At 45.6% G+C, this 23368-nt stretch overlaps 2 protein-coding genes across 3 annotated transcripts in view; one reads left to right on the top strand and one right to left on the bottom strand.

Moving 5' to 3' along the window:
* Positions 1–285: 285 nt before the first annotated feature.
* On the top strand, positions 286–16127 carry Atpaf2 (ATP synthase mitochondrial F1 complex assembly factor 2). 2 transcript variants are annotated; one of them, XM_026408710.2, is made up of 8 exons: positions 286–585; positions 7269–7313; positions 7543–7688; positions 9131–9228; positions 11003–11083; positions 12913–13025; positions 13448–13563; positions 15738–16127. In XM_026408710.2, the coding sequence occupies exons 1-8, from the start codon at positions 453–455 to the stop codon at positions 15873–15875; spliced, it is 870 nt and encodes a 289-aa protein (XP_026264495.2). In that variant the 5' UTR covers positions 286–452; the 3' UTR covers positions 15876–16127. The 2 variants fall into 2 exon arrangements, with proteins under 2 accessions (XP_026264495.2, XP_077656532.1); XM_077800406.1 differs by lacking the exons at positions 286–585; positions 7269–7313 and adding an exon at positions 8090–8188 and having other exon boundaries at positions 7619–7688.
* Positions 16128–17793: 1666 nt separating this feature from the next.
* Positions 17794–23368, bottom strand: part of Drc3 (dynein regulatory complex subunit 3) — a 39644-nt gene continuing 34069 nt past the window's right edge. Inside the window, exons 11-12 of the mRNA XM_026408716.2 lie at positions 18278–18409; positions 17794–17907 (exon numbers count right to left, since the gene is read on the bottom strand). Of these exons, the coding sequence (XP_026264501.1) occupies positions 17794–17907; positions 18278–18409 (246 nt within the window). The remainder of the gene's footprint in view (positions 17908–18277; positions 18410–23368) is intronic.

Here is a 23368-nt window from a genome sequence, read left to right as displayed (position 1 = left end):
CGAGCAGGGCCTCCCAGTCCTGAGCTGGGTCCCCCTCCCCACTTGCCCTCGCACACACACACACTACCCCTTCCGATTGGCTCGAGAGCGCCTAGGGGGCGGGAGCAGGCTCACGCGGCGCTTCCGCCCATTGGCGGGCGGAGAAAACACGTGGCGAGGTGCGCGAGCTACCTTCTGGGACTTGTAGTCTTCTTCCCGAGGCGCGCGCGAAGGGGGCGGGGCGAGGTGCGTTTGTGATGCTGATTGACTGGGGGTGTGCGCCGGAGGCGCGCGGCCGCGACGGCGCGCCGTAGGTGTCATATGGAAGATGGCGGCGTCCAGGGGAGGCTGAGTGCTCTGGGAACGTGGTGAAAGATTTCCGTACAGCCCCAGCGGCTTGCGGCTTAGGGATTCTTTCGCTGTTTCCCGTTTTCTGGTTTCGCTGCACGTGTCCTCCCAGGTCCTGCGGCGCGATGTGGAGGAGTTGCCTTCGGCTGCGAGGCCGTGGGCACTGCCTCCTGAACCGGCCCCCGAGTGACCCTATCATCTCAGCGAGTCCGGGGCCAAGTCCCCAGCCCCCGGTCCGGACCTACGCTCCCCCGACAGGTGAGGCCAGGACGTTACCTTTTGGCCAGTGGCCCAGCCGGGCTACACTGGGCTGAGGTCTTCGGCCGGGCAGTGTGGGGTGACTGAGGCAGGGCTTAGGCCCACGAGGTCATTCAGGCTAATCTAATCCTGTTGTAGATGGGAAAGGAAGATTTGCAGCGCAGTCGGGGCAGAGGTAGCTGTTGACATTTGACCTGTGCGGCTTTTCTGGGAGCTTATGGCTTTCCTCTCTTTAATGAGGGAAGTAAGTGTCTTTCTTGTTTTCCCTCGGGAAATTTGGTCTCTGGGTCAGAACTCCCAAGGTCACGGAGCAGACTCTGAATTTTGTGTAGGGCAAAGGCTGGCCTGTACTAGCGCAGATGGACCCCATCCAATGCACTTTTCTCTGCAGTTTCCAGGTCCTCTATACTAGTGCCCTGCCACAACCCCTGCTTTCTTTGGAGCCTCTTAAGTGGGAGTTGACACCATGCTTCCTTTGTCCACCTGTGACTGTGATAAGGCCTAGAAGAAAGTAGTGGCTCTTTCATTGCCGCTGGAGAGAGACTTGAGGGTAAGAAAGGGAGTGACTGATTTTAGTGAATGAAAAATAGTAATACTCTCCTTCCATTTGATTAGTTTTTCTGTGTTGGGGGCAGGAGGCACAATGATCTTCAAGACAGATGTGATATCTACCTGAATGATGTTCACTGGCAAATGCAGAAGGCTACATTATCCTGATTACCCAATGACTTGTAATATACTTGATAAGGAAAGTACAAAGAAGCTGTGAGAACACAAAGAAGAACCTCTTCCTGTCTTGGGGATGTTCAGAGTCTAGAAAGGGCCTGGGGTGAAAGGGCATTTAAGCTGGGCATTGCTCTATGAGTAACAGTTCAGTGATGAGAAGGAGGAAGAGTGTTGGGTGTCTATAGCATATCCAGAGTGACAGCAGGTTGTTATGAGACCTTGTCCTAACATTACCTGCTTTAGGAAATTCAGAACTTCACAGGCAGTTTGGCATTGTGACAGGAATACAAATTGGGGGTGTGGTGCTGGTTTAACTTATGAAGTACTGTGATCTTGGGCATGTAACTACTTCCTCCTTTTTTTTTCAGTGAGTTGAAGCTGTAGTGGCCTGTGAGGATCCTTCTGTCTGTTAGTTCCATAACTTCATACAAATGGGGAAGGAGTTTGGATGTAGCAGGAAGCTGAGGTTTCATCTATCCTTAAGTGAAGGACCTGGAAGTGGGCAAAGCACAGCTAGTAAAGAGGAAGAAGGGTGTGGTGGCATGCATCTTTAGTCCCAACTACTTCAAAGGCTGAGGTAGGAAGATCACTTGAGTCCAGGAGTTCAAGGCCAGCCTACACAACCAACTTAGTGAATGTCAAAACAAACAAACAAACAAAAAACAATAGGAAAGGAAAAAGGAAGGGCATCCCAGGGAGGCACAACACACCTACAAAGAATACAGTCAGATGTAAACCAAGTTGGCAAAAGCAAAGAGTTAATTTAGGTGAGTGGATGCTTATTTTCTAGTATGATAGCACTTGATCTACCATCTTCTTTTCTTTTGTACTGGAAGCTTCCTAGTTTATAGTTTAGGATCTTGGAAGTGATACATGGTAGGTTGTCAATGTGAAAGAAAATAGGAATATATGCATGAGGCCCAGGGAGAGGGTTACATAAACCAGGCCTCATGCTCTGCAAAGGCTTTACCAGTTGTGAGATTTTTGCATGTCTTTGGATTGGTGGAAGGTTAAACCCAAGTGGGTCCTTTCTGATGAAAACTGAAGTTTGCACAGTGTTTGAATGTGGCACCTTAGAAATGTTTGTACCATTGAAAGTCATCAAAAAGAGAGAAAGGATTTAGGAATGGCGCTGTAGGTCAGTGGTAAAGTGCCTGCCTCGTATGTGTGGGGCACTGGGTTCGATCCTTAGCACCACATAAAAATAAATTAAGATAATGTGTCCATCTACAACTAAAAATAAAAATTAAAAAATAAAAAATAAAAAAAAAGAGAGATGGTTTAGACAAGGGTCACTGAGGCCTTGGAGGAGGAGACCTCTGTGAGGCTCTCGTGGCCCATCAGATCTGTACCAGTTTGCAGAGGTCTGGTGACTATCTGGAGGGAGAGATATTCTGGAGAAGCAGCATATCTAGCTCATGCAAACACCCAGTGATGTCAAGGCTGGAAGTCTTGCCTCTACCATTTATAAGTTATTTATCATTGGACAAGACAGCCTCTGAGTCTCTACCACTTCTTAGGCATTCCTGCCCTGTCTTTTGCATAGGGTGGTGATGTGGATTAAGGGAGATTTGTAGTCTAGGTCTTTAGGTCCAGGCTGCCACCTTTTTTGTCAATAAAGTTTTACTGGAGGGCTGGAGATGTGGCTCAAGCAGTAGCGTGCTCACCTGGCATGTGTGCGGCCCGGGTTCCATCCTCGGCACCACATACAAGCAGAGATGTTGTGTCCGCTGAATACTAAAAAAAAAAAAAAAAAAAAAAAAAAAAGTTTTACTGGAACAGCCACATTGTTTCCTTCACATCTTGTTTATGGCAGCTTTCATTATTGTGGCAGAGCTAAGTTGCAATAGAGATTGTATGGTCTGCACAGCCTAGAATATTGTCTGGCTCTTTGCAGAAAAAGTTTGACAACCTCTACTGTATTGAGAGCAATTTGGAAAATGGTACTTTTATACATTTGGTCAGAAGAATATTTTAACAGCTATATGGAGATAATTCATTCACCATATAATACAATCATTTAGTATAAATTCAGTGGTTTTTAGTGTATTCATGGAGCATCAACCATTACCACAATTTTAGAACATTTTTATCACATCCAAAAGAAATCTGCCTTTACCCCTTTCATTCCCCTAGTCCTGGGCAACCACTATTTTAGTTCCCTCCTTTATAGATCTCCCTGTTTTGGACATTTCATAAAAAATAGAATGTAGTCTTTTTAAACTGGCTTTTTTTCACTTAGCATGCTTTAAAAAAAGGCTTATCTGTGTCATATCACGTATTAGTATTCCATTCTTTTTTATTGACAAATAACATTCTGTTGTACAGGTATAACACTTTTTTTTTTCATCCATTCATCCATTTATTGACATATAGGTTATTTCTGTCCTTTATTTGTTATGGATAATGCTACTGTAAACATTTGTGTAAATATTTTGTGTGAGTTTTTATTTCTCATAGGTATATACCTAAAATATATTAGGAGGTAAAAATGGTAACCCTTTAACTTTTTAAGGACCTGCTAGACTGTTTTCTAAAGTGGCTGTACCATTTTACATCTCCAATAGTAGGGTTCCAACTTCTCTACATCCTTGACAATGCTTTTTATTCATATCTTTTTGATTATAGCCATCTTAAAAGTGTGAAGTGGTTGTGATATGTATTTCCCTGTTAACTAATGAGATCAAGCATTTTTTCATGTACTTGTCCATTTGTGTATTTTCTTTGAAGAAATATCCATTCAAATCCTTTGGCCATTTTTAATTGGGTTTTTTTTACATTTTTGTTATTGTGTTGAAGGATTTCTTTATATATTTTAACAGAAGAATTTTGATACCTGAAAACAGCTGGTTGGAACTGTCCCAGGGTTACAGATGGAGGGATGTCTAGATTTAAAATTTCAGCTTTGAGGCTTAAGGCCCACCAGATGGCACTGTTTTAAAAGATAAAAGATGTTGCCACAGTTCTGAGACCAGCACTTCCTCTTCTTGGGGCATTGTGGGAATTGTAGTTCCTGAGGCTTTGAATATTTCTGAAGAAAAGGCCATCCTGGAAATTGTGACTCACAGAAAGATGACTCACTGGTCCATAAAGACTAAGATAAGAGGATTGTATGGGGAAGTGACACAGAAGACTGCTTGTCTCTCTATGGATTGCAGCAACTTCACAGGAAAGAGGAACCCAAAAGAACATTAATCTTCCATTCATCCCTCTTCATAGGGGCAGTTTTAACAGTTATTCTCTGCTTAACTAACCTATTTTCTTGTGGCCATCTTTTTAAATTTAGCATTGTTTCACATACCAATTTCTTTGGTATGTGCACAAAACTGTCTCTGAAAAAGCACTGTGTCTGTTTTTGCCACAGATGTCTGTAAAGGGACCTTTCATACTCAATGTATATCCTGATTCTGTAGGATCCTACAAAGCTTTGCTGTTTCTTTTGTCTTTAAAGGTAGCATTCCTGTTGATGGCGGCTAATCATGTATTCAATGGTATTTGGAAGCTTCCTAGGCTCCCAGCTTGTCTTATGTGACCCATGGCCTTTGAGAGCCTAGGTGAAGAGTCTCCATCTTTTTGACGTTGTTGGGTCTCATGAATCCCACCAGATGAATTGTCCAGATTCCATTCATCTTTGCCTGTATGAACTCCTTACTTGGCTGTCTTTGTTCTCCTTACTGTACAAGTCTGGCCTCCACCACCCTCTCTGGACATTTCTAACCATTCTCTGCTGGACAGCTCCAGTCTTCTTCTGATCATCTCCTCTGTGCTATTCTGAAGGTCTGCACCTTCATGCAAGTTATTTCAATTTTTGGAAACTGTTTCCACCCACGTCCTCCCCAAACAAATCAGTCAATGAGCTTTGGTAACTCCTGCTTCTTCTTTGGGTCACAGATGAAATCTGACTGCTTGGAGATCTTTCTGCAGCCCAGGATAAGATCAGCCTTCCTCAGTCTGTATGTCTGTCATCCCATGTGCTCTCATCATTGTGCCTGGTTTAGTGTCTCCACTAGACAGTAAGAGCCTCAAGGGCACATCCCATCCCCAGGACTGTCTCATATCCTGGACTGTGATCAGTACTCACTGAAGTATACTTCAAGACTGGAGTGTGCCTCTCTGAATGACAGTTCTTTTTTCAGAAGAACCCCATCTGAAACATGACCACACATGTGCCTGTCTTCAAATCTGAGGACTAGGAGCCTTTGGGCTCCTTTTGCCCTTCTTCCATCTCTTTACTGTGTGGTTTTCTCCCATGTTGAGCAATTTTGGTGTTTCCTTCCCTGCCCTTCTATTCATCCTACTCCCTTCCAGTTTTTTCTTATTCAGATAACAGCAAAGCTGGACAGCACATCAGAATTAAAAAAAACTTCTCTCAGGCTGGGATTGTGGCTCAGTGGTAGAGCGCTCATCTAGCACATGCGAGGCCCTGGGTTTGATCTTAAGCACCACATAAAAATAAATAAATAAAGGTATTGTGTCCAACACTACAATTAAAAAATAGATATTTTTTTTAAATAAAAAAAATTCTCCTATGTGAAACTCAGATGCCCTAGCAGTTTTTGGAGGTTCAGCCCTGTTCAGTCAACTTCTGCCCCAGTTTACTCCTCTAGTGCCAGTCTCAGGCCCATTTCCCAGGCCTGCACTGGGCAGTGTGTTCATGTGCTCACTGGCATGTGGCACTGTCAGCTGGCACTTCCTGCTTACTTAGGAAAAATCCTTCCCAGTGTTGAGTCAGAGCACCGCCCAGCCAGGGCATCAGAAAACACAAGGGACATAGCCTAGATACCTTTTTACAGACCAAAGACAGGAAAGGAGGCCTCAGACCCATTGTCTAACCTGCAATTTGAATAAGACCAGACACCAGATAAAATAGGGAAACTAAAAAACTCTTCAGTGGTAGAATCCTATTTTGGTGTCAAATGTGTGATAGAATCAGTGTTATGATTTCAGATGAGAGTGGTAAATTGTGCCAGATCACCTGGGCAGCCAGATCTGATCAACTTAAAAAAAAAAAAAAAGACAAAGATTTTTATCTGTTAGTCATTATTGTATCCCAAGTGCCTAGAATAGCACCTGACACATAGTGGGCATAGTTTTGTGGGAAAAACTTTGGGCCTTAAGTTTACTAGTAAGTCACAGTGGAAATGCAGTTTTGTCTTTTCCATATTTAAGGATTAACAATGATAAATGAGATGTAAGCAAATAACCAATATGATGTGGAAAACCTAAAAATAATATGTTTGGAGTAAAACTACACGCCCTCTCTCCATTACCCTTTCCCCCTAGTATGCATACATACCAGGATTTTCAGAATTTTCATAAAGAAAACATAGAACACAGACTTTCCCCATTCTTGAAGGAAATGTTTAAAGTTCCTGTTGAATACACAAGCAAGCTGGTTAATTAGGTTAATTAATTGGAGAGGGAAGATGGGAAATGCTCCTGGGAGCTTTACTTTCTGCCTGTGTACCACACACACACACATGTGCACACACTCTGGCTTCTCAGTTATTCCTTCTTACAGACATCAGAGCCTTGGCTGAAAGACTCTGGCTTTAGACACCAACTTTAGATTTGGTTGTGTTATTCTGGTCCCAGAAGGGTGGAAGGTGGTAGTGAGCATACTTGTTATTAAAGCAGAAGGTGTTGGAAATCTGTCAGGTCACACAGTCTGCAGCTCCAAGAAGCCCCTGATCAGACTTGCCCTTGGGCTGGGAAACTGGCAGAGGCATGACCAGCATGTCCCAGTCCTTCCTCATCTCTAGAGAGCAGATGCTTCCCTCCCCCCAGCTTTAATCAGAAGTCGTTGATTACACTGCAGAGTAGGGCAGACCTTGAATGGTGATATGAAAATCAAGGCAATCAATCAGCATTAACAGTAATGGTGCAAGCTGGTCTTATAGCCCTGTGAGCCCACTTGACGTTATTTTAAATGCCTTTCTAAAAAATCTTTCTTACAGAAAGGAAGAGGTTTTATCAGAATGTCAGCATCACACAGGGTGAAGGTAAGTGTCTAAAATTTTGACGGCCTCCTTTTTTTTTTGTGAATGGTTGGAAACATTTTTCATCTCCAGCTGGTTCAGTGGCGAGATTATCCTTCGCACTTTTCTCAGATACGTTTCTGTAAGGGACTCAGAGTTGTCTTTGTCTGCATCAATTCAAGTGGCTAAATATAGGAATGGTCACCCGATTCCACTTCACAATCCCTGAGAGTGTTTTATTTGATCTTTCAAGGTGGCTTTGAGATAAATCTGGACCACAGGAAGCTGAAAACTCCCCAAGCCAAGCTCTTTACGGTCCCCAATGAGGCCTTGGCTATCGCAGTGGCCACCGAATGGGACTCCCAGCAGGATACCATCAAGTTCTACACCATGCACCTGGTAACAAGTTCACAGCACCAGCTTACACCTGACACCTGTGAGGGGCTTCCAGACTACCTGGCAAAATTTAGACCCCCTTTCAAATTGTGACATGTCCCTGGGGATAGGCCTCTGTGGGCCTGGGCTGCAGCCACAATCACCTTCTCTCAGTCATTGAATAGGCCAACCTCTTTCTCTATCTGGCCTGGGCAACTGTGGTTCCCTCTGCTTGGAACACCATGCTAGGTGGCCTGTTCCTCCTCTGTTCAGGACAGATGTCACCTTTGCTGACTGTCCAGCTCTCTTATTTTTGATTCTAGCAGCTGGTCATTTATTACAGCAGCTGGCCATTTGTTTCATCAGCACTTAGTGTGTAATGATCTGCTTTATGTTTGCATGTTTATTGTCTCTCTCTTCTGCAGCACGTCTGCAGGGGCCATGTCTCTTTTATTCACGAGCTCCAACAGGAAGTTTAGATGGTACCAAAAAATATTGGTTGGGTGCAGGAACCACCAAGGCAGGTAGGTAAGACGAGGAAGACTCTGTGTAGAGATGGCTCACTGAGGCACAAGGGTGGCAGAGGAGGGAACAGGGTCTGCCAGACTCATTAGGTTCAGCCTCTGTAGCCCCCATATTGTGACCGTGGGCACCATGTCCCCCATCTGTAAAAGATGAGTGATAAAAGAACCCACCCCAGAGTTGAGGGCTCGATTGTGATGAGATAACACATAGAAAACACTTAGCATGGTCCCTGAAGTAGGGCAGGCACTCAGTCAATATGAGTTAGTTGTTCTCATCGTGGTCATTGTTTGCTTGACATACAAACCCAGGGGGCTTCCCTGCAACATCACAGCCCTCTGAGTTAGCACCTGCTCTCTGGCTGTCTGATGAAATGAGGGTGTTAGGGCTACAAACAAATAGTTTGAGTAACTTAAGAAACCTATTGTTGGTAAGGCAAACCTGGCATAATAATCTTGATCCCCGTTTGGATAATTTTTTTTTCTTTCTAAGGTGTTATGGGAGCCATCTGGTAAAGGCTTTGAGTTTCCTGATTGCTTACATGTCTTATTTATTTTGTATCTGAGGATGTATTTCACCTCTCTTTGCCTCAGTTTTCACATCTTTAAACTGGGTATAATAGTACCTGCTCCAAATTGTTATTGTGAGGATGAAGTTAAACATAGCAGAACCTGGCAATAAAGAGCAGGAGACCTTGGAGACGTTCTCTAATCCAGGGCTATGAGAGTCCCATGAGTCCCTTTGAGCACACACATAGCTTTAAGCATGGGTCCTGGCTCTTGGATGCTCTCTGTGAATATGCTGCTGCCAGGCCTCTGAAAACACTTGGGGTTCAGAACACTTTGGTTCTCACTCTGCTGCATCAGATGGAGTGTCCTCAGGAGAGCAGAGCTTTTGTCTGGGACTGGCAGGTGGTGATGGGGCACTTTCTGCTTTTGATTCAGACCACATTGTGCAACACATCCTTGGACAACCCAACCCAACGCAACAAGGATCAGCTGATCCAGGCAGCTGTGAAGTTTCTGGACACTGACACCCTCTGGTAATTCACATTTAGATGAGCAGTCCCCTTGGGCCATGCAAGTCCCCTGGGCTGTTTTGACTCATTTGCCCAGAGAGTTCTTGGTAGAAGAGGCAGGCCCTTTCCTGTATCCTCACAAGGTGGACAGGTTCCTGTTCCAGCTTATTTGACTGGCCCCCAGCTGCTCTGCAGATCCTTAGGAGGAAGACTTCTCAGGCTACTAGAACATGGAGTGTTCCTTGGGTTGGGGTTGGCAGGGAGGAGGTGCATGTAACTCTTATAGGGTCCAGCAGCATAGCTCGCTTGCCAGCCCCCACCAGGGTCTCTGACCCTGACTTGTGCCCACTAGCACATTCTTGGGTTGGCTTCCCTATCATTACAGATGGTGATAGTCGGATCTAAACTCCTCTAGTTCTCAATTCTCCATTTGAGTCTATGTTCTTTGGCTAATTGTGCAGGAAGCAGAACACATTCAACTTAGCTCAGGGAAAAAAAGCATTTCTTGCCAGGTGTAGTGGCACACACCTGTAATCCCAATGACTTGGGAGGCTGAGGCAGGCGGATCACTTAATTTGAGGCCAGCCTCAGCAACTTAGCAAGACCCTGTCTCAAAATTAAAAATAAAAAGGGATAGATATGGCTGGCATGGTGGTGCATGCCTGTAATCCTAGAGGCTTGAGAGGCTGAGGCAGGAGAATTACAAGTTTAAAGCCAGCCTCAGCACCTTAGTGAGGCCCTAAGTAACTCATGAGACCTTGTCTCTAAATAAAACAAAAAGGGCTGGGGATATGGCTCAGTGGTCAGTGCCTCTGGATTCATTCTGCAGTACCAAAAAAAAAAAAAAAAGTGTGTGTGGGGTGCTAGGGATGTAATCTTCAGTCCTCCCCAAAAGGGATATTCTTGAAAACTGTACAGGAGTCCTGACAGAAATGAAGGAATATCAAACCACCAGGGAAACAGCTTGAGGATCCTAGAAGCCAGAGCTCCTGCCATCTCCTCCCTGCTGGTTGTGGGTTGGGTAGAAGCAGGAAAGTCCCTCCACTCATCTGCACCTCCTAGCAAGCAGCCCAGCTCCTCCACACACTCATGACCTCTTTGCTTCCCTCTGCTTACATGAGAATGTGACTTTCCATAGTGCCCCCTGAGGTTCCTGTCCCATGAGGCTTTGCAGCTCAGCTCCCCTCAACTGACTCATCTCTGCATCTCTTGGTTTAAACAAGTGGCACAGCCTGGCTTCTAGGTTGGTTTTCTCTGGTCAAGCCTCCATGCCAAGAGGTGGGTGGGCTCCTGTGGTCCTGTGGCCAAGAGCACGGTGTCTTGGAAGTGGGAAGGCAGGGATGCTATTATTGAGTTGCTGGCATAGTGTTCATATCCAGTGGCTCTGGATCCCAGGTTGCAATTATTAGGTTGCATCTGTTTTCCATTAACACTAATGTGGTACTGCAAACTTGGACCTGTCAAAATATTGGGGAGTATTTAGGACGGTGGTTCACAAACTCAAACTTAAATTAGGATGCCCTAGAAGGTTTTTTAAAATGTTGGGCCCTACCCCAAAGGTCTGATTTCAGTAGATATGGGAAGTGGCCTGAGAATGTGGTTTGCTTACAAGTACCCAGGGAAGGCCGATGCTGCTGGCCCTAGGGCCACACATGGAGAACCACGGCTTTAGGGGACAAGACTTGGGGCACTGGATTGGTGGTGGAAATGGTTTTGCTGTTGCCCTGTGTTCTTCCTTTTCTGTCACTGAATGTTGGAATTGTACTTTTTTATTAAGTGATTTTTTACAATGAATTAGCTACAGAGTGGAAGAGCCAGAGACATTAGTGGAACTTCAAAAGAATGAGTGGGATCCAATCATAGAATGGGCCGAGAAAAGGTAAGATGCACAGCCCCACAGAGAACATTGAGTGGGCCTGGTTTGGGCAGCATGCTGGCAGGTGTCACATGTACCCAGTGCCCTTAGCTAGCCAGCTTTCTGAGTTCAGAGTGCCTTAGAAGTCAGCTCCCATTAGATGTCTGGGGATAGGGTCCCCTTGGAAAAATATGTTCCTCAAATTCATGTCAGTCACCATGCACTGAGCACCTATTACAGAGCATATTGTATCTCATAGGGGCAACTCTGGGTCCTTAGGAGGTACCAAAGACCCCAGGCCCCCTTCCTCCACATGTCAGACCAACAGTGTTGGTTTGAATCCCAGCTCTGCCACTGTTAGCCATTTGACTTTGGACTAGTGAGTTGATCTCTCTGATCTTCAATTTCCTTGTTTGTAAATGGGGCCAATCTTTCCTACCTCAAGGTGTCGGGAAGAGTCAGTGATAAAGGTAGTGCTTAGCATCCTGCAGGGCACACAGTAAATGCGATTACTATACATTTATGTATATATACTATACTAAACAGTTTGTTTGTAAGATTATGTATACACATGGAGAAAAATCAGGGTAGTTTTCTACAAAATTATAGGTAACATCCTATGGATTTGGAATTGATGATACCCAATATTTTTCCTTGACAGGAAGACTCTTTTGAGTGCAAAATTGAATAGATATTGATGTGGTGGCAAAATAAATTCCATTTCATTTCAAGAGAAATGTGGAAGGGCTGGTGTCCACGGCACGGCCTTATCCATAGTATCTTGTATTTTTTTGATGAGGTTCGGCAGTCTGTCCCATTCCACCAGTCTGTCACATTCATCTGCTACATGTTTCCTGTATGCTCACAATAGGTTTTAAAGGGAAAGGCAGAACTGGAATTCTATAGGAGCAGATAAAATGTAGCAGTTATGTTAAAAGAAATGTGACAATACAGTGCCATTTTAGAATAACACTAATTGAGGTGCCTGGAGATCTTTGCAGTAGTACAGAATCATCAAGTGTTTGTGACAGTTGAAATATCCAATCTTTAATAGTTCCCAGAAAAATCTAGCCTTTTTCCTACATTCAGTCTGTATTATTAGAAATTTTGTAAGGATATTTTTTTAAACAATAGAAAAAATCCAGTGATATATGAAAGAATTACAAAAATTATTTTTACTCCATTATGTATGTTTTTCCTATGTTCTATATATTTATGGTGTGTGTGTGGGTGTGTGTGTTTTCTGGACCCCAGAGCCTCATGCATGCTAGGTGCTGCCTCTACTATTGAACCACACCCCAGCCTGTTGTTGATTATTCCTGAACATGCCTCTTCTCTTGAAGTCAGTTCATGACTCCGAAATCACAGATGAAAACCAAAGCCTTGAATACTGTAGAGTCTTAATAAATGTAAAAAATAATTGAGTGATACAGGACATATACAAACATTATTTTAAGGAAAATGCTATTTAAAAGAAATCTTTTATGGCCTCAAATGTGCAAAAGTTTTTTTTAAAAGATTTAAAGAACAGGTTACCTACACATTTGATGAAGATTCCAGGCAATTGAGTTAGTGTTTCAGGCCCCTGCACCTAACTGAGCTCCTGTTCACAGGAATCAGCAATGCACCTTCATTTAGGGTAGTTTCTTGCTTGCTTTTCTTTGCTTTTGAGGGTTAGAAAATTAGGCCAGGAGGCCACATAGGGGAAGTTGCTTCCAGAGTCCTTAAGACTAGCCCCTTGACCACATGCCCTGAAGGGGTATATACATACTCAGTAGTTTGCTTCCAGTGAAAAACTGGGCTGCTTTTGGGACACAGCATGCCAGAGACATGTTGCAGCCTTTTCCTTTCAGATATGGTGTGAAGATTGGCTCCTCCACCAGCATAATGGGACCTAGCATCCCTGCACAGACTCGGGAGGTGCTCACCAGCCACCTGGCATCTTACAACATGTGGGCCTTACAAGGTATGCACTGAGGTTCCATGGGCCTGAGGGCAGGTGTGATACAAGTGATGCCACCCTGTTAGCTCAGCTGCAGGCTCACACCCTTCCAGCAGAAAGTAGGGTTTCTATTTTCCAACAGAAGCCTCAAGTTCTCATCTCCTTGGCCCGACCATCTGTGAAACAAGTCATCGGGTAGGAGTTTGGGGGAATATACTGACTAGCAAGGATCAGGTTATGTTCCCACCCAGGGACGAGCAGAGGTGGGTCACCTCGAGGAGGGCCAGAAGAATGGGCTAAACCCCAGTGGGCCCTGGGTCGATCTCCCACTCCTGGCACCTTTGCCCCGTTTACTCCTGTTCTTATAAGAGGTGCAGGGACTCACGAGGAATTAGGCTATAGCAACTGCCCTGTTTTGTATCCTGATGTGGTTTGTGTCCCTGCAGGGATTGAGTTTGTAGTGGCCCAACTCAAGTCCATGGTGCTGACCTTGGGTCTGATTGACCTACACCTGACTGTGGAGCAGGCTGTGCTGCTGTCACGCCTAGAGGAGGAATACCAGGTGAGGTGCCACATCTTGAGTCCCCATCTCACCCCTTCCTATTACACACCAACCTATGTGGGGTGTGGCCAACCTATCTGAATTTTTTTTTTCTATAGTAGAGGGGATTGAATCCATGGATGCTTTCCTACTGAGCTACATTCCCAACCTGCTTCTTCCTCTTCTTTTTTTTTTTTGAGATAAGGTCTCGCTAAGTTTCCCAGACTGGCCTTAAACTGCAATCCTCTTGCCTCAGCCTCCTGAGTAGCTGGCATTACAGGCATCTGAAATATTTTTATGTAAACCTTGGCTTTATTATTTTTATGTACATACAGAAATCAAAACTAAGGACCAATAAAAGTATTATTGGGGCTGGGTTTATGGCTCAGTGGTAGAGCACTTGCTTACCATGCTCAAGGCCCTGGGTTCCATCCCCTACACCACAAGGAAAAAATATGAAAAATGCTCAGCATTCCCCTCACATCCCCTTCTCATTAGTCTGATTAGGTGAAGGCTGTGCTTGGCTGTGCTTTTCTCATTCTATATATGGGGAAACTGAGGCACTAGGTCATACCTCTGGCAAATGTTCTAGTTGGGATTTGAACCCAGGACTGAGTGACTGTAGGACCAAGGCCTCAGCTCTCACTCTGTGCCTGAGAGTTCATAGGCCTTATATGCCCTGCAGAGCAGGCCCTGTGGAAATGACTGAGGACCTGCTTGTGCTCTTAAGTCAGAGAAGCAATTACACCTTGACATTTCATCTGACCAACAAAGGAGCTTGGGGGGCGGGGTAGCCACTGTTTGTACACGAGTTTTCATTTAATGGGCTCAGAATTAAGGTTTTGCTGTACTGTTGTATGCATTTTTTAACTGAAAATTATGTGGTCCTTGTAGTCGTTTTGTTCCTGATGATGTTATTCCTCAAACCTCAGGTTAATTGCTATTATGAGTTGGTTCCTAGTGTGTGATGAAAACCTTTTTTGGAATGTTTAGTCTTCTGCTCGGATAAATGCCAGAGACAAAGCCATTTCTGTTTAGCAGAAAAGCCTACCCATTCTCTAGCTGTCAGAACCAATTTCATGGGAAAGGGGTGACCTGTAAGGGTTGTGGGGTTGCTGGGGAGCCAAAAACCTGGTTTCCTGTCTGGGCTCTGCTTTTGACCATGGGACCCATGCCAGCCTATCGTCCTAAATTTTGCAATCCTGCATAACTAGGATTATGGATTTGATGGTATAAATTGAAGGTAAAAATCCCCTTCAGCTACTATATTATAATTGTGCAAATTGCGATTGGATAGCCAGAAATGCAGATAGCTTGCGTTGAGTGGCAGATTCTGCTGGGAAGGAGCCAGCAGGCTCAGATTGGAGTCACATTGATGTCTGGACAGCCCCAGTATGCCCAGAGTTTCCTCCCTCTTTTCAGAGTCCTGGAGAACTTGTACAGAGCAGAGACCTCTGCGGTATAGTAACTCCCCAGGAGTCAGAACTGAGGCCTCATGTGGCCTTGCTTGATTTATTTATGCCACCCACATGGAGAGGATACTTGCAGCCCTGCATGGCAACACAGCTCATAGGAGATGACAGTTTGAGTGCTTGCCTAGCATGCATGAGGCCTTGGGCCTGGGTTTAATCTCCAGCATCCCAGACCAAAAGAAGTAGGGGGGGTTTCAGGATGACAGTTGGCAGGCCACCTCACATAAACCTCCTAGTAGGAAGTGTGGGATAAGGGATAGCACACAGGTCAGGCTGCCTCTGCGGGACCTGTGTGGTCTGGTTTAGCCACTGGCCCTAGGACTGGATATACTACTCCCAGACCACCCACACCCCAGAGAGAACAGGGCCTGCCCTGGCCACCTGGGTGTTCTTTTTTCTCCGTACTGGGGACTAAACTAAGGAGCACTCTGCCACTGAGCTATCTCCCCACCCCTTTATTCATTTTATTTTGCAATAGAGTCTCACTCTAAGTCGCCCACAATAGCCTTGATCTTGTGATCTTCCTGCCTAAGCCTCCAGAGTAGTTGGGATACAGGTGTGCACCACCACACCTGGCTTACTGGGTGTTACTCCATGCATCCACTTGTTTTGGTAAGATCAGAGCCTGCTGCCTTCAGCCCAGAGATGGGATTGAAATGTAGCTCAGGTCAGCAGGCTACAGGTCTAGCCATTTACCCAGCGCTTGTCTTGTCCTCCTCTCAGATCCAGAAATGGGGCAACATTGAATGGGCCCATGATTATGAGCTGCAGGAACTGAGGGCCCGTACTGCTGCTGGCACCCTCTTCGTCCACCTCTGCTCCGAGAGCTCCACGGTCAAGCACAAGCTCCTGCAGGAGTGAGGCCTGGACTACTGGAGGGAGCCTGCGGTGTTCACATTTCCCCCATCTTGGGACATCTCGGACCACACCTGCAGGGCTCCCCTCACCTTTGGGGCTTAACCTTGCTCAGCATCACCCTGAGATGTCCCCGAGACACACAGTGATTGTCTGAAGGTCAGCCTGATTGCAACCTGGGGGCCCCTGACCTGGCCAGCCGTGAGTGAGGGGGATGAATTGTACAAATGACTTTCTCTTGATCCTGATTTTATTAAAAATTTCTTCACCCATTTTCATCTGCGTCTCTACATTTCTCCATTCTTGTTTTGTTACCAAGGTTGAACAGCTTATCTTCCATGACACATTTTAATATTGCTGCCCATGGTCAGGAGCCTCATGCTGGGGAAACAATCATGTCACCAACAGACAACTCTATTTGTGTCTTCAGTCCTCAGCCTAAAGGCTTTTTTCCCCCTCATTTTCATCAAACAGTCTTTTGAAAGTGAGTTCTTCTTGGTCTAAACTGGTTGTTTCCATTTTTTTCCTACTGTTCTAGAGGAAAAAAAAGATTTACTCTTGAAAATAGAAAAGTATGTGGTTTCTGGGTTAAAAGTCGGATGGTTCTGGCAAGGCCACCTGATGTACACTGCTTTTCGTCTGGCTCTAGAATGTCCCCCAAAGGCCCGTGCATTCCAGACTTGTTCCCCAGAGTGGCACTGTTGGGAGGTGGAACCTTAAGAGATGGGGACTAGAGAGAAGTGTTTAGGTCATCGTGGATGTGCCCTTGAGAGGGGTGTGGGACTCCAGCCCCTTCCTCTTCCTCTCTTGCTTTCTGGCCAGAAGTGAGCAGTTTTGTTCTACCTTGCACACCTGCCGCGATGTGCTGCCTCACCACAGGCTCCAAATCAATAAGGCCAACCAACCATGGACTGGACCCTCTGAAAATGTGAGCCAAAATAAACCTTTCCTGTTTATAAATTGTTTATCTCAGCTATTTGTTACAGTGACAGAGAGCTGACTATGCACATTTCTGCTCATCTTCCACATGGTAGTCCTGAGTGTCCCCCAACACAGCCACTTCCATGGTCCTAGCAGGCCATGGAGTGGTAGCAGGTACCATTTCCTGGTACCATGTTCAGTGGAAGAGCAGTAGGGAGAGTGTGGGCCTCACAGCAGACTCTGAGCTCCATGTCTTCACATGTTTATATAATAAAATGTCATTACCCCTGGTCACAGGGCATTGACTCCATGCTCATGCGTCTCTATTTCACACACACATACACACTCTGAACCCCTCAACGATACTCCAAGGAGGTACTGACACAGATGAAGGTCAGGCAGCAAAAGTGACATCATAGGGCTAGGATGGCCAGCCTGCACCCTTAACTCCTGGAGGATCATTGGGTCCCTATAGCCAAGCACTGAGCCATAGGGAGCCGTGTCCTTTGCCTTGGAGGGCTGGCCCAGCCCCCAGCATTGTGGTGGGAGCCTTGGCCTCCCTTGCTTCCCTGGTCCTCAGCACCCAAAGAGGGGAGGGCTATGTGCACATCTGCAGCCTGTTCTGGGTACCAATAAGGGAACAGCACTCAACAGACATCTGCTATTCTGTCACAAGCATACCTCCAGCTAACCACTGGCCATCTTGGGACCCACTCTTACAGACTGGCCAGGGACTGCTATTCCTCCCCATCTTTTTTCTTGTTCATATATAGATGTGGATATTCTCTCTCTCTCTCTCTCTCTCTCTCTTTAAGAATAGGAGAAAGGTGACATAAATCCTTTATTTTTCTCTGTTTTTGGAACTTTTTCCACGGGTGGGGGAGGAATAGTGTCAAGAAGAGACTTGGGTTAGGAATTCCCAGTAACTCTCCCCAGACGGTTGGTGAATTCAGCCCGCTCCTCAGGTAGGGCTGTTGCGTGTTTTGAAGAGGACCCCTGGCATCTAATCTACGATATCGACGCATTCCAGGTTGTCCAGCTCGTTCTGCATGTGGTCAATGTATTGATTGATTTCTTTCACTCGCCTGCGGTTCCTCATGATCTCATCCTTGTGAATCTGGGGATAGAAACCAAAGCCCGGGGCCTTCAATCAGATAATTGGTTAATATCTTTTACTGAAGCGAGTTTGAGGGAAAGGAAAATTGTTCTTTGAAATCTCCATAGTTTCCATGCCTCATTTACTTCAGAGCCTCCTTGTGTTCAGCTCATCTCTCTATATTCCATGTAGGAGTTAGAGAAATGATGAAGCACGTGGGTTTGAAAGTCTCTGACCGAGCAACCCTAAGTTTTCACTGTGGAAATCTATAATCCTTAACTATTTCTTTGTCCATTTTGCTCCTCATAGAAAACAGTAAGATCCCCATTCTTTCTGGCTGGTAGCTAGAAAAGTTGGCCCAGCTTGCTAGGATGGGTTGGCATTTACTCACTTTGTCTACTAAGTGTGTACACCAAGAGTTGACCCTGGTCACCAGCTCATCTTCTCGATTGTCAATCTTCAGGAGGTGGATGTCATGCGATGCCCCAACAGCATTAACAACCGTGTCTTTGTCGATAAAAAGCTGGTGAGTGAGAAGGCCCAAATGAAACTGCATGTCATTATGTCCTAAATACAAAATGAGGGGGCTGAATAGAAAAGGGACCCCTGGGAGTCTCCTGGCTGTGCACGCCGCACCTGGTGGAGAACCTTACCTTTGTATCGGTGTGCTTTGTGCCTGCTCATTTCAGGTGGCAGCCACTTCCCTGACCAGGACAGTGGCAGGTGTTACTCTGCAATCCTCACTGGGAGCATGTTTTCTCCAGGGAGAAGGCAGATGGCTGCCCAGGGCAACCCCACTCAGGACATCTGTTCTCACAAAGCATCTCTCTCAGGGGTTTTCAAGTCTGACTTGCCCCAAACCCCTGGGAAGTATGAGGCTGGCCAGAGATCCTGAGGCTGCTCCAAGGACAGCAAGCCCTGCAAACCTGGGGAGTTCACCCCATATTTGTCATTTCACTGCCTCTCGCGTCAATAAAAGCAAATCTTGGACGCCATTTGGAGTCTCCTTCTACCTTCTCTTGTTCCTGACCTTGTTCACTGCCTTGTAAAAAGTTGTTACAACCAACCATCCTCTAGAAGGCCTGGCTGGTCTTCGGTGTCGACAACTATAGCTATCTGTGCCTGGAGTGGTTGAAAATGGAGCGCAGAGCAGGGAGAAGGTTGCTAAAGCACTTAGTAAGCAGCTACTTCCATTTTGAATCAGAGGTACTTTGTGATGCCAAGAATAGCAAAGGACCTCAATTTTTGTTTTAGGGAGGGCTTCAGATGGAATGCATACAGGCAGAGTATCTCTTGTCTGAAATGTTTTACATTCTGTAGTTATGGAGATTTGGGGAATATTTGCATAGAATTTTGAGATTCCCACTTGGAAAATCTGAAATCCGAAATGCTTCAAAACCCATTCTGGATTTTTGAATCAGGGATGCTCAACCTGTACTGGGTTTTTTGTTTCCTCCCACCACCACCAACACCACCATAGTAGCATTTAACATAATGGTCTCCAAACTATGTTCTGTGGAATTTTTATTTTTATTTTTTTTGTACCAGGGATTGAACCCAGCACCAATTAACCACTGAGCCACATTCAGAGCCCCCCCCACCCCTTTTTTTAAAATTTTGTGACAGGGTCTCACTAAGTTGCTAAAGCTGACTTTGAATTTATGATTCTCCTGCCTCAGCCTCCTGGGCCACTGGCATGTGCTATCACGTCTGACTGTTCTGTGCAATCTTGAGCTATTAATATTTCTGCTCTTTGCAGGTATTTTTTGGTCAAACACAAATGAGAAAGCCAATACCTCTAGGCCCCAAATGAAAATTTTACAGGAGACAAAGTATCCTGAAGGCTCTGCAAAGGCCTGCAGAAAATAAACCATTTTAACTTTGTTTTTCTTGGTTTCCCTATTTATTTGACCACCAACCCCATTTCAGAATAATGTCTATGGGATGCAAGTTTTCTACAGAATCCCATGTGGGAAAAGCCAGGTTAGCTAATGTGGGGAAAGGGGTGACTGTGGGACCAGTTGGCATAGTCCCATGAGAGAAATGACTAGCGGTTATTAAGTTCTTACTCTGTTTGTACAAGGTCCCAGGCCAGACTCTGGGAAGGGCTCAGAGATGTGTAAAACTTGCCTACAATGAGCCTCCGTCAGTGTGCTCAAGAGTTAGAGGCCAGGTATTTTAGAAATAGCAATAGCCATATCCTCATTAAAATTTTCTCATTCTAACATTCTAAAAAGTGAGTTGTAGTCGGGCTGGAGTTGTAGCTCAGTGGTGGAGTGCTTGCCTTGCACATGTGAGGCACTGGGTTAGATCCTCAGCACCACATAAAAATAAATAAACAAAATAAAAATATCGTGTCTATAACAACAACAAAAAAATAAAAGTGAGTTATAATGGTTCTCTCTCTCTCTCTCTGTCTCTCTCTTTTTTTTTTTTTTTTTTTGGTGCTAAGGATTGAACCCAGGGCCTCACATGTGCTAGGCAAGTGCTCTACCACTGAGCTACATCCCCAGTCTGAATTGTAGCTATTTTCTTCAGCCACACAGGAGAATAATCCTCCTGAGTTTGAACATATAGAAAATGGCTTTGGAGGCTCTGAGAAGCAAGAGAAACTGAAGTCTGCTTAGATACATGAGTTAGAATTGGTGATCAAAAACTGGTGTGCCATTTGCAAAATGCAAACAGAAAGAATCTGGTTTAAAGGAATTCTTATGGCTTTTTCTTTTTGTTTTTGTTCTTGAGAAGGGGTCTATGTTGCCAAGGCTGACTTCAAACTCCTGGGCTCAAGCAATTCTTCTGCTTTGTCCTCCCAAGCAGTTGAAACTATAGATATGTACCAACATGCTTAGCTGAGAGATTCTGTAGAAATTCAAATGGCAAGCTCTTTCTGGATTTGGGGTGATCTAGGGTGGTGGTCATTTCAGTTTTCTCTCTTGAAATAATTCTTATGGGCAGAATCTTCTATATTCCATTGGGTGTGGTGGCGCACACCTGTAATCCCAGTGGTTTGGGAAGCTGAGAAAGGAGGATCGCAAGTTCAGAGCCAGCCTCAGCAACTTAGGGAGTCCCTGAGCAACTCAGTGAGACTCTGTCTCAAAATAAAATATAAAAAAGGGTTGGGGAGGGGCTGAGGCTATAGCTCAGTGACAGAGCACTTACCTAGCACATGGGTTCAAGCCTCAGGACCACATAAAAATAAATAAAAAAGCATACTGTCCATCTACAACTACAAAAATATTGAAAAAAAAAAAAAAGGCTGGGAATGTGGCTCAGTGGTTGAGTGCCAGGAAGGAAGGAAGGAAGGAAGGGAGGGAGGGAGGGAGGGAGGAAGGAGAGAGAGAGAGAGAAAAGAATATTCTGTATTCCCCTCCAGTTTCTGCAGGAGTAGAGGCAGGGGCTGTGCAAACCCCATGAGGAACAACAGCTCTCTGAGCTGTCCCCGCCCACCACCATTCTGTGTACCTTGCTGGACTTCACAGAGGTGGCCCCAGCAGCTATAAAGACACATTTCTTTCAAAGTGATTTCTTTTTTTTTTTAAACACCTTTATTTTTATTTATTTTTATGTGGTGCTGAGGACCGAACCCAGGTCCTCGCACGTGCTAGGCAAGCGTCCTACTGCTGAGCCACAACCCCAGCCCCTCGAAGTGATTTCTTGAAGAGGACTTTAAAAAAAGGCACAGGTGGTGCCCCTCCCCAGGATCACTGTGGTGCTGGTAGCTTAAGGATTTGCTGCCCCAGCTGTGTGGGATCAGATCATCCTGTCATACTGGTGACACAGACAAGGAGCAGCCCTTGGCTGGAATCACATCACAGCCACCCTATCTACAGACTGCAGGCCTGGGTCAGGCCCACTGTCCCTAGAGCAGATGCTGGGGACTTGAAAGTTCTCCCCACGGCCATGGTCTGAGCACTTGTCCCCGCCAGGTAGTGCATCTAACATTCTTCTACCCTTCAAATAGGCAGCTGTGTCTGCCGGTACCACTCTGAGGCCATCGCTTACTGCCAGCCCTGGGCTCTCTCAGCACTTATGTTCTGCTTTTCCTGTCCAAGCTGGAAAGGACTTGAACATACAGATGTGTGACATGATGGGGCCCAAGTATGGCCGGAGCTGATAATAATCACCAAACTGAATGAGAAGAGTTTTAGAGATAACTCCATCAGTGTGACTTTATCATGATCATCAAGTAACAGCAGTCAGATTTTTTTACCCAAGACCCTATTCCTTCCTTTGAACACTTCCCTCAGGCCTAGTAGATATTTTGTCAAAGACTTTGAGTCAAACTGCCTGAGTTTAATATCATAGTTCTATTGCTTGGACAGTTTGCTTTAATTTCTGAGCCTCAGTTTCCTCATCTTTTTTTATATATTTATTTTTTACTTATAGGTGGACATATATCTTTATTTTATTTTTTATATGGTGCTGAGGATCGAACCCAGCGCCCCAGCATGCCAGGCGAGCGTGTTACCGCTTGAGCCACATCCCCAGCCCTATTTTAATTTTTTTTATGTGGTGCCGAGGATCGAACCCCAGGCCTCGCGCATGCTAGGTGAACGCTCTACTGTGAGCCACAATCTCAGCCCCCAGTTTCCTCATCTGTAAAAGAGAACCATAATGGTATCTATTTTACCATGGTAATGAGATTAAAAGAGCAGTTGGTGCCCAGTGATTCTCAGAGGGAGGCCCACTGTAAATGTCAGCTGCTGGTTGTGATTATCACTTAGTCAGGGCATACTGTTGCCCCCAAGGACAAGCAGCCACATTTTGTTGCCTACCTGGAAGGAATCTTAGGCAATAGCCCTGTTGTAACTGCAGACATTCCCAAGAGGACAGTCTCACACTGGTTGTCCCTTATGAGGCCTTGAGGAGAGTTCTCCACAACATCCCTGCCAGTGAGCCCAAGCAACCCCTTAGCTCAGAGGCAGAACCCTGCGGCCAAGTGCCTGGAGCGGTGGAAGTCTCAGAATGTCTGCCATCTTGTATCTACAGTGAGGGGCACAGCATTGGCTCTATAGTAATGGTCTGGGCTCTGCATCTGTCAGACCAGAGTCTGAATCCAGTCTCCAGTCCTCACAGGCTGTACCACCTTGGACAGATCTTACCCAGTTTTGTCCTTTGTATCCTGGGAATGATTATGGCCCCTCCTTTGTGGAGTCTCGGATGAAATAAAGGAGATCACTTGTGACCATCAAGCCTAGACAGTGGCAAGCCCCTAGTGAGGGAACTCTTGTGTCACTAGTCACTACAGTTAGCTGGGGCTTGGTCAGCAGGTTCTCGGTTTGGGTAGCAATAGGGAATGGGTGTCAGGTGGCACTAGGCAGGGCCAGCTGGGTAGCAGGGAAGGTTGACCACTAGCACTAGTACAGCCTGCTTCTCTGCTGTTGACCTCCAGGGTCCGTCTTTCACCATGTGTCCCGGACACTGGGGAGTGAGCACACTGCAGTCCTATATCCACTGAGTATCCCCGACCTGAGACTGGGAC

This window comes from Urocitellus parryii, chromosome 7, assembly GCF_045843805.1.
Source record: "Urocitellus parryii isolate mUroPar1 chromosome 7, mUroPar1.hap1, whole genome shotgun sequence".
In the NCBI taxonomy this organism is placed as follows: Eukaryota; Metazoa; Chordata; class Mammalia; order Rodentia; family Sciuridae; genus Urocitellus; species Urocitellus parryii.
The sequence above is the reverse complement of the archived record's forward strand: the minus strand, read 5'-3'. Positions and strand labels throughout refer to the sequence as shown.

Excerpts from the sequence above, each read along its gene's own strand:
- Atpaf2 (XM_026408710.2), top strand. The coding sequence starts at position 453 with ATGTGGAGGAGTTGCCTTCGGCTGCGAGGCCGTGGGCACTGCCTCCTG. Across the intron at positions 7,689-9,130 it reads AGTTCTACACCATGCACCTG|ACCACATTGTGCAACACATC; the intron begins GTAACAAGTTCA and ends CTTTTGATTCAG. Across the intron at positions 13,564-15,737 it reads GCCTAGAGGAGGAATACCAG|ATCCAGAAATGGGGCAACAT; the intron begins GTGAGGTGCCAC and ends TCCTCCTCTCAG.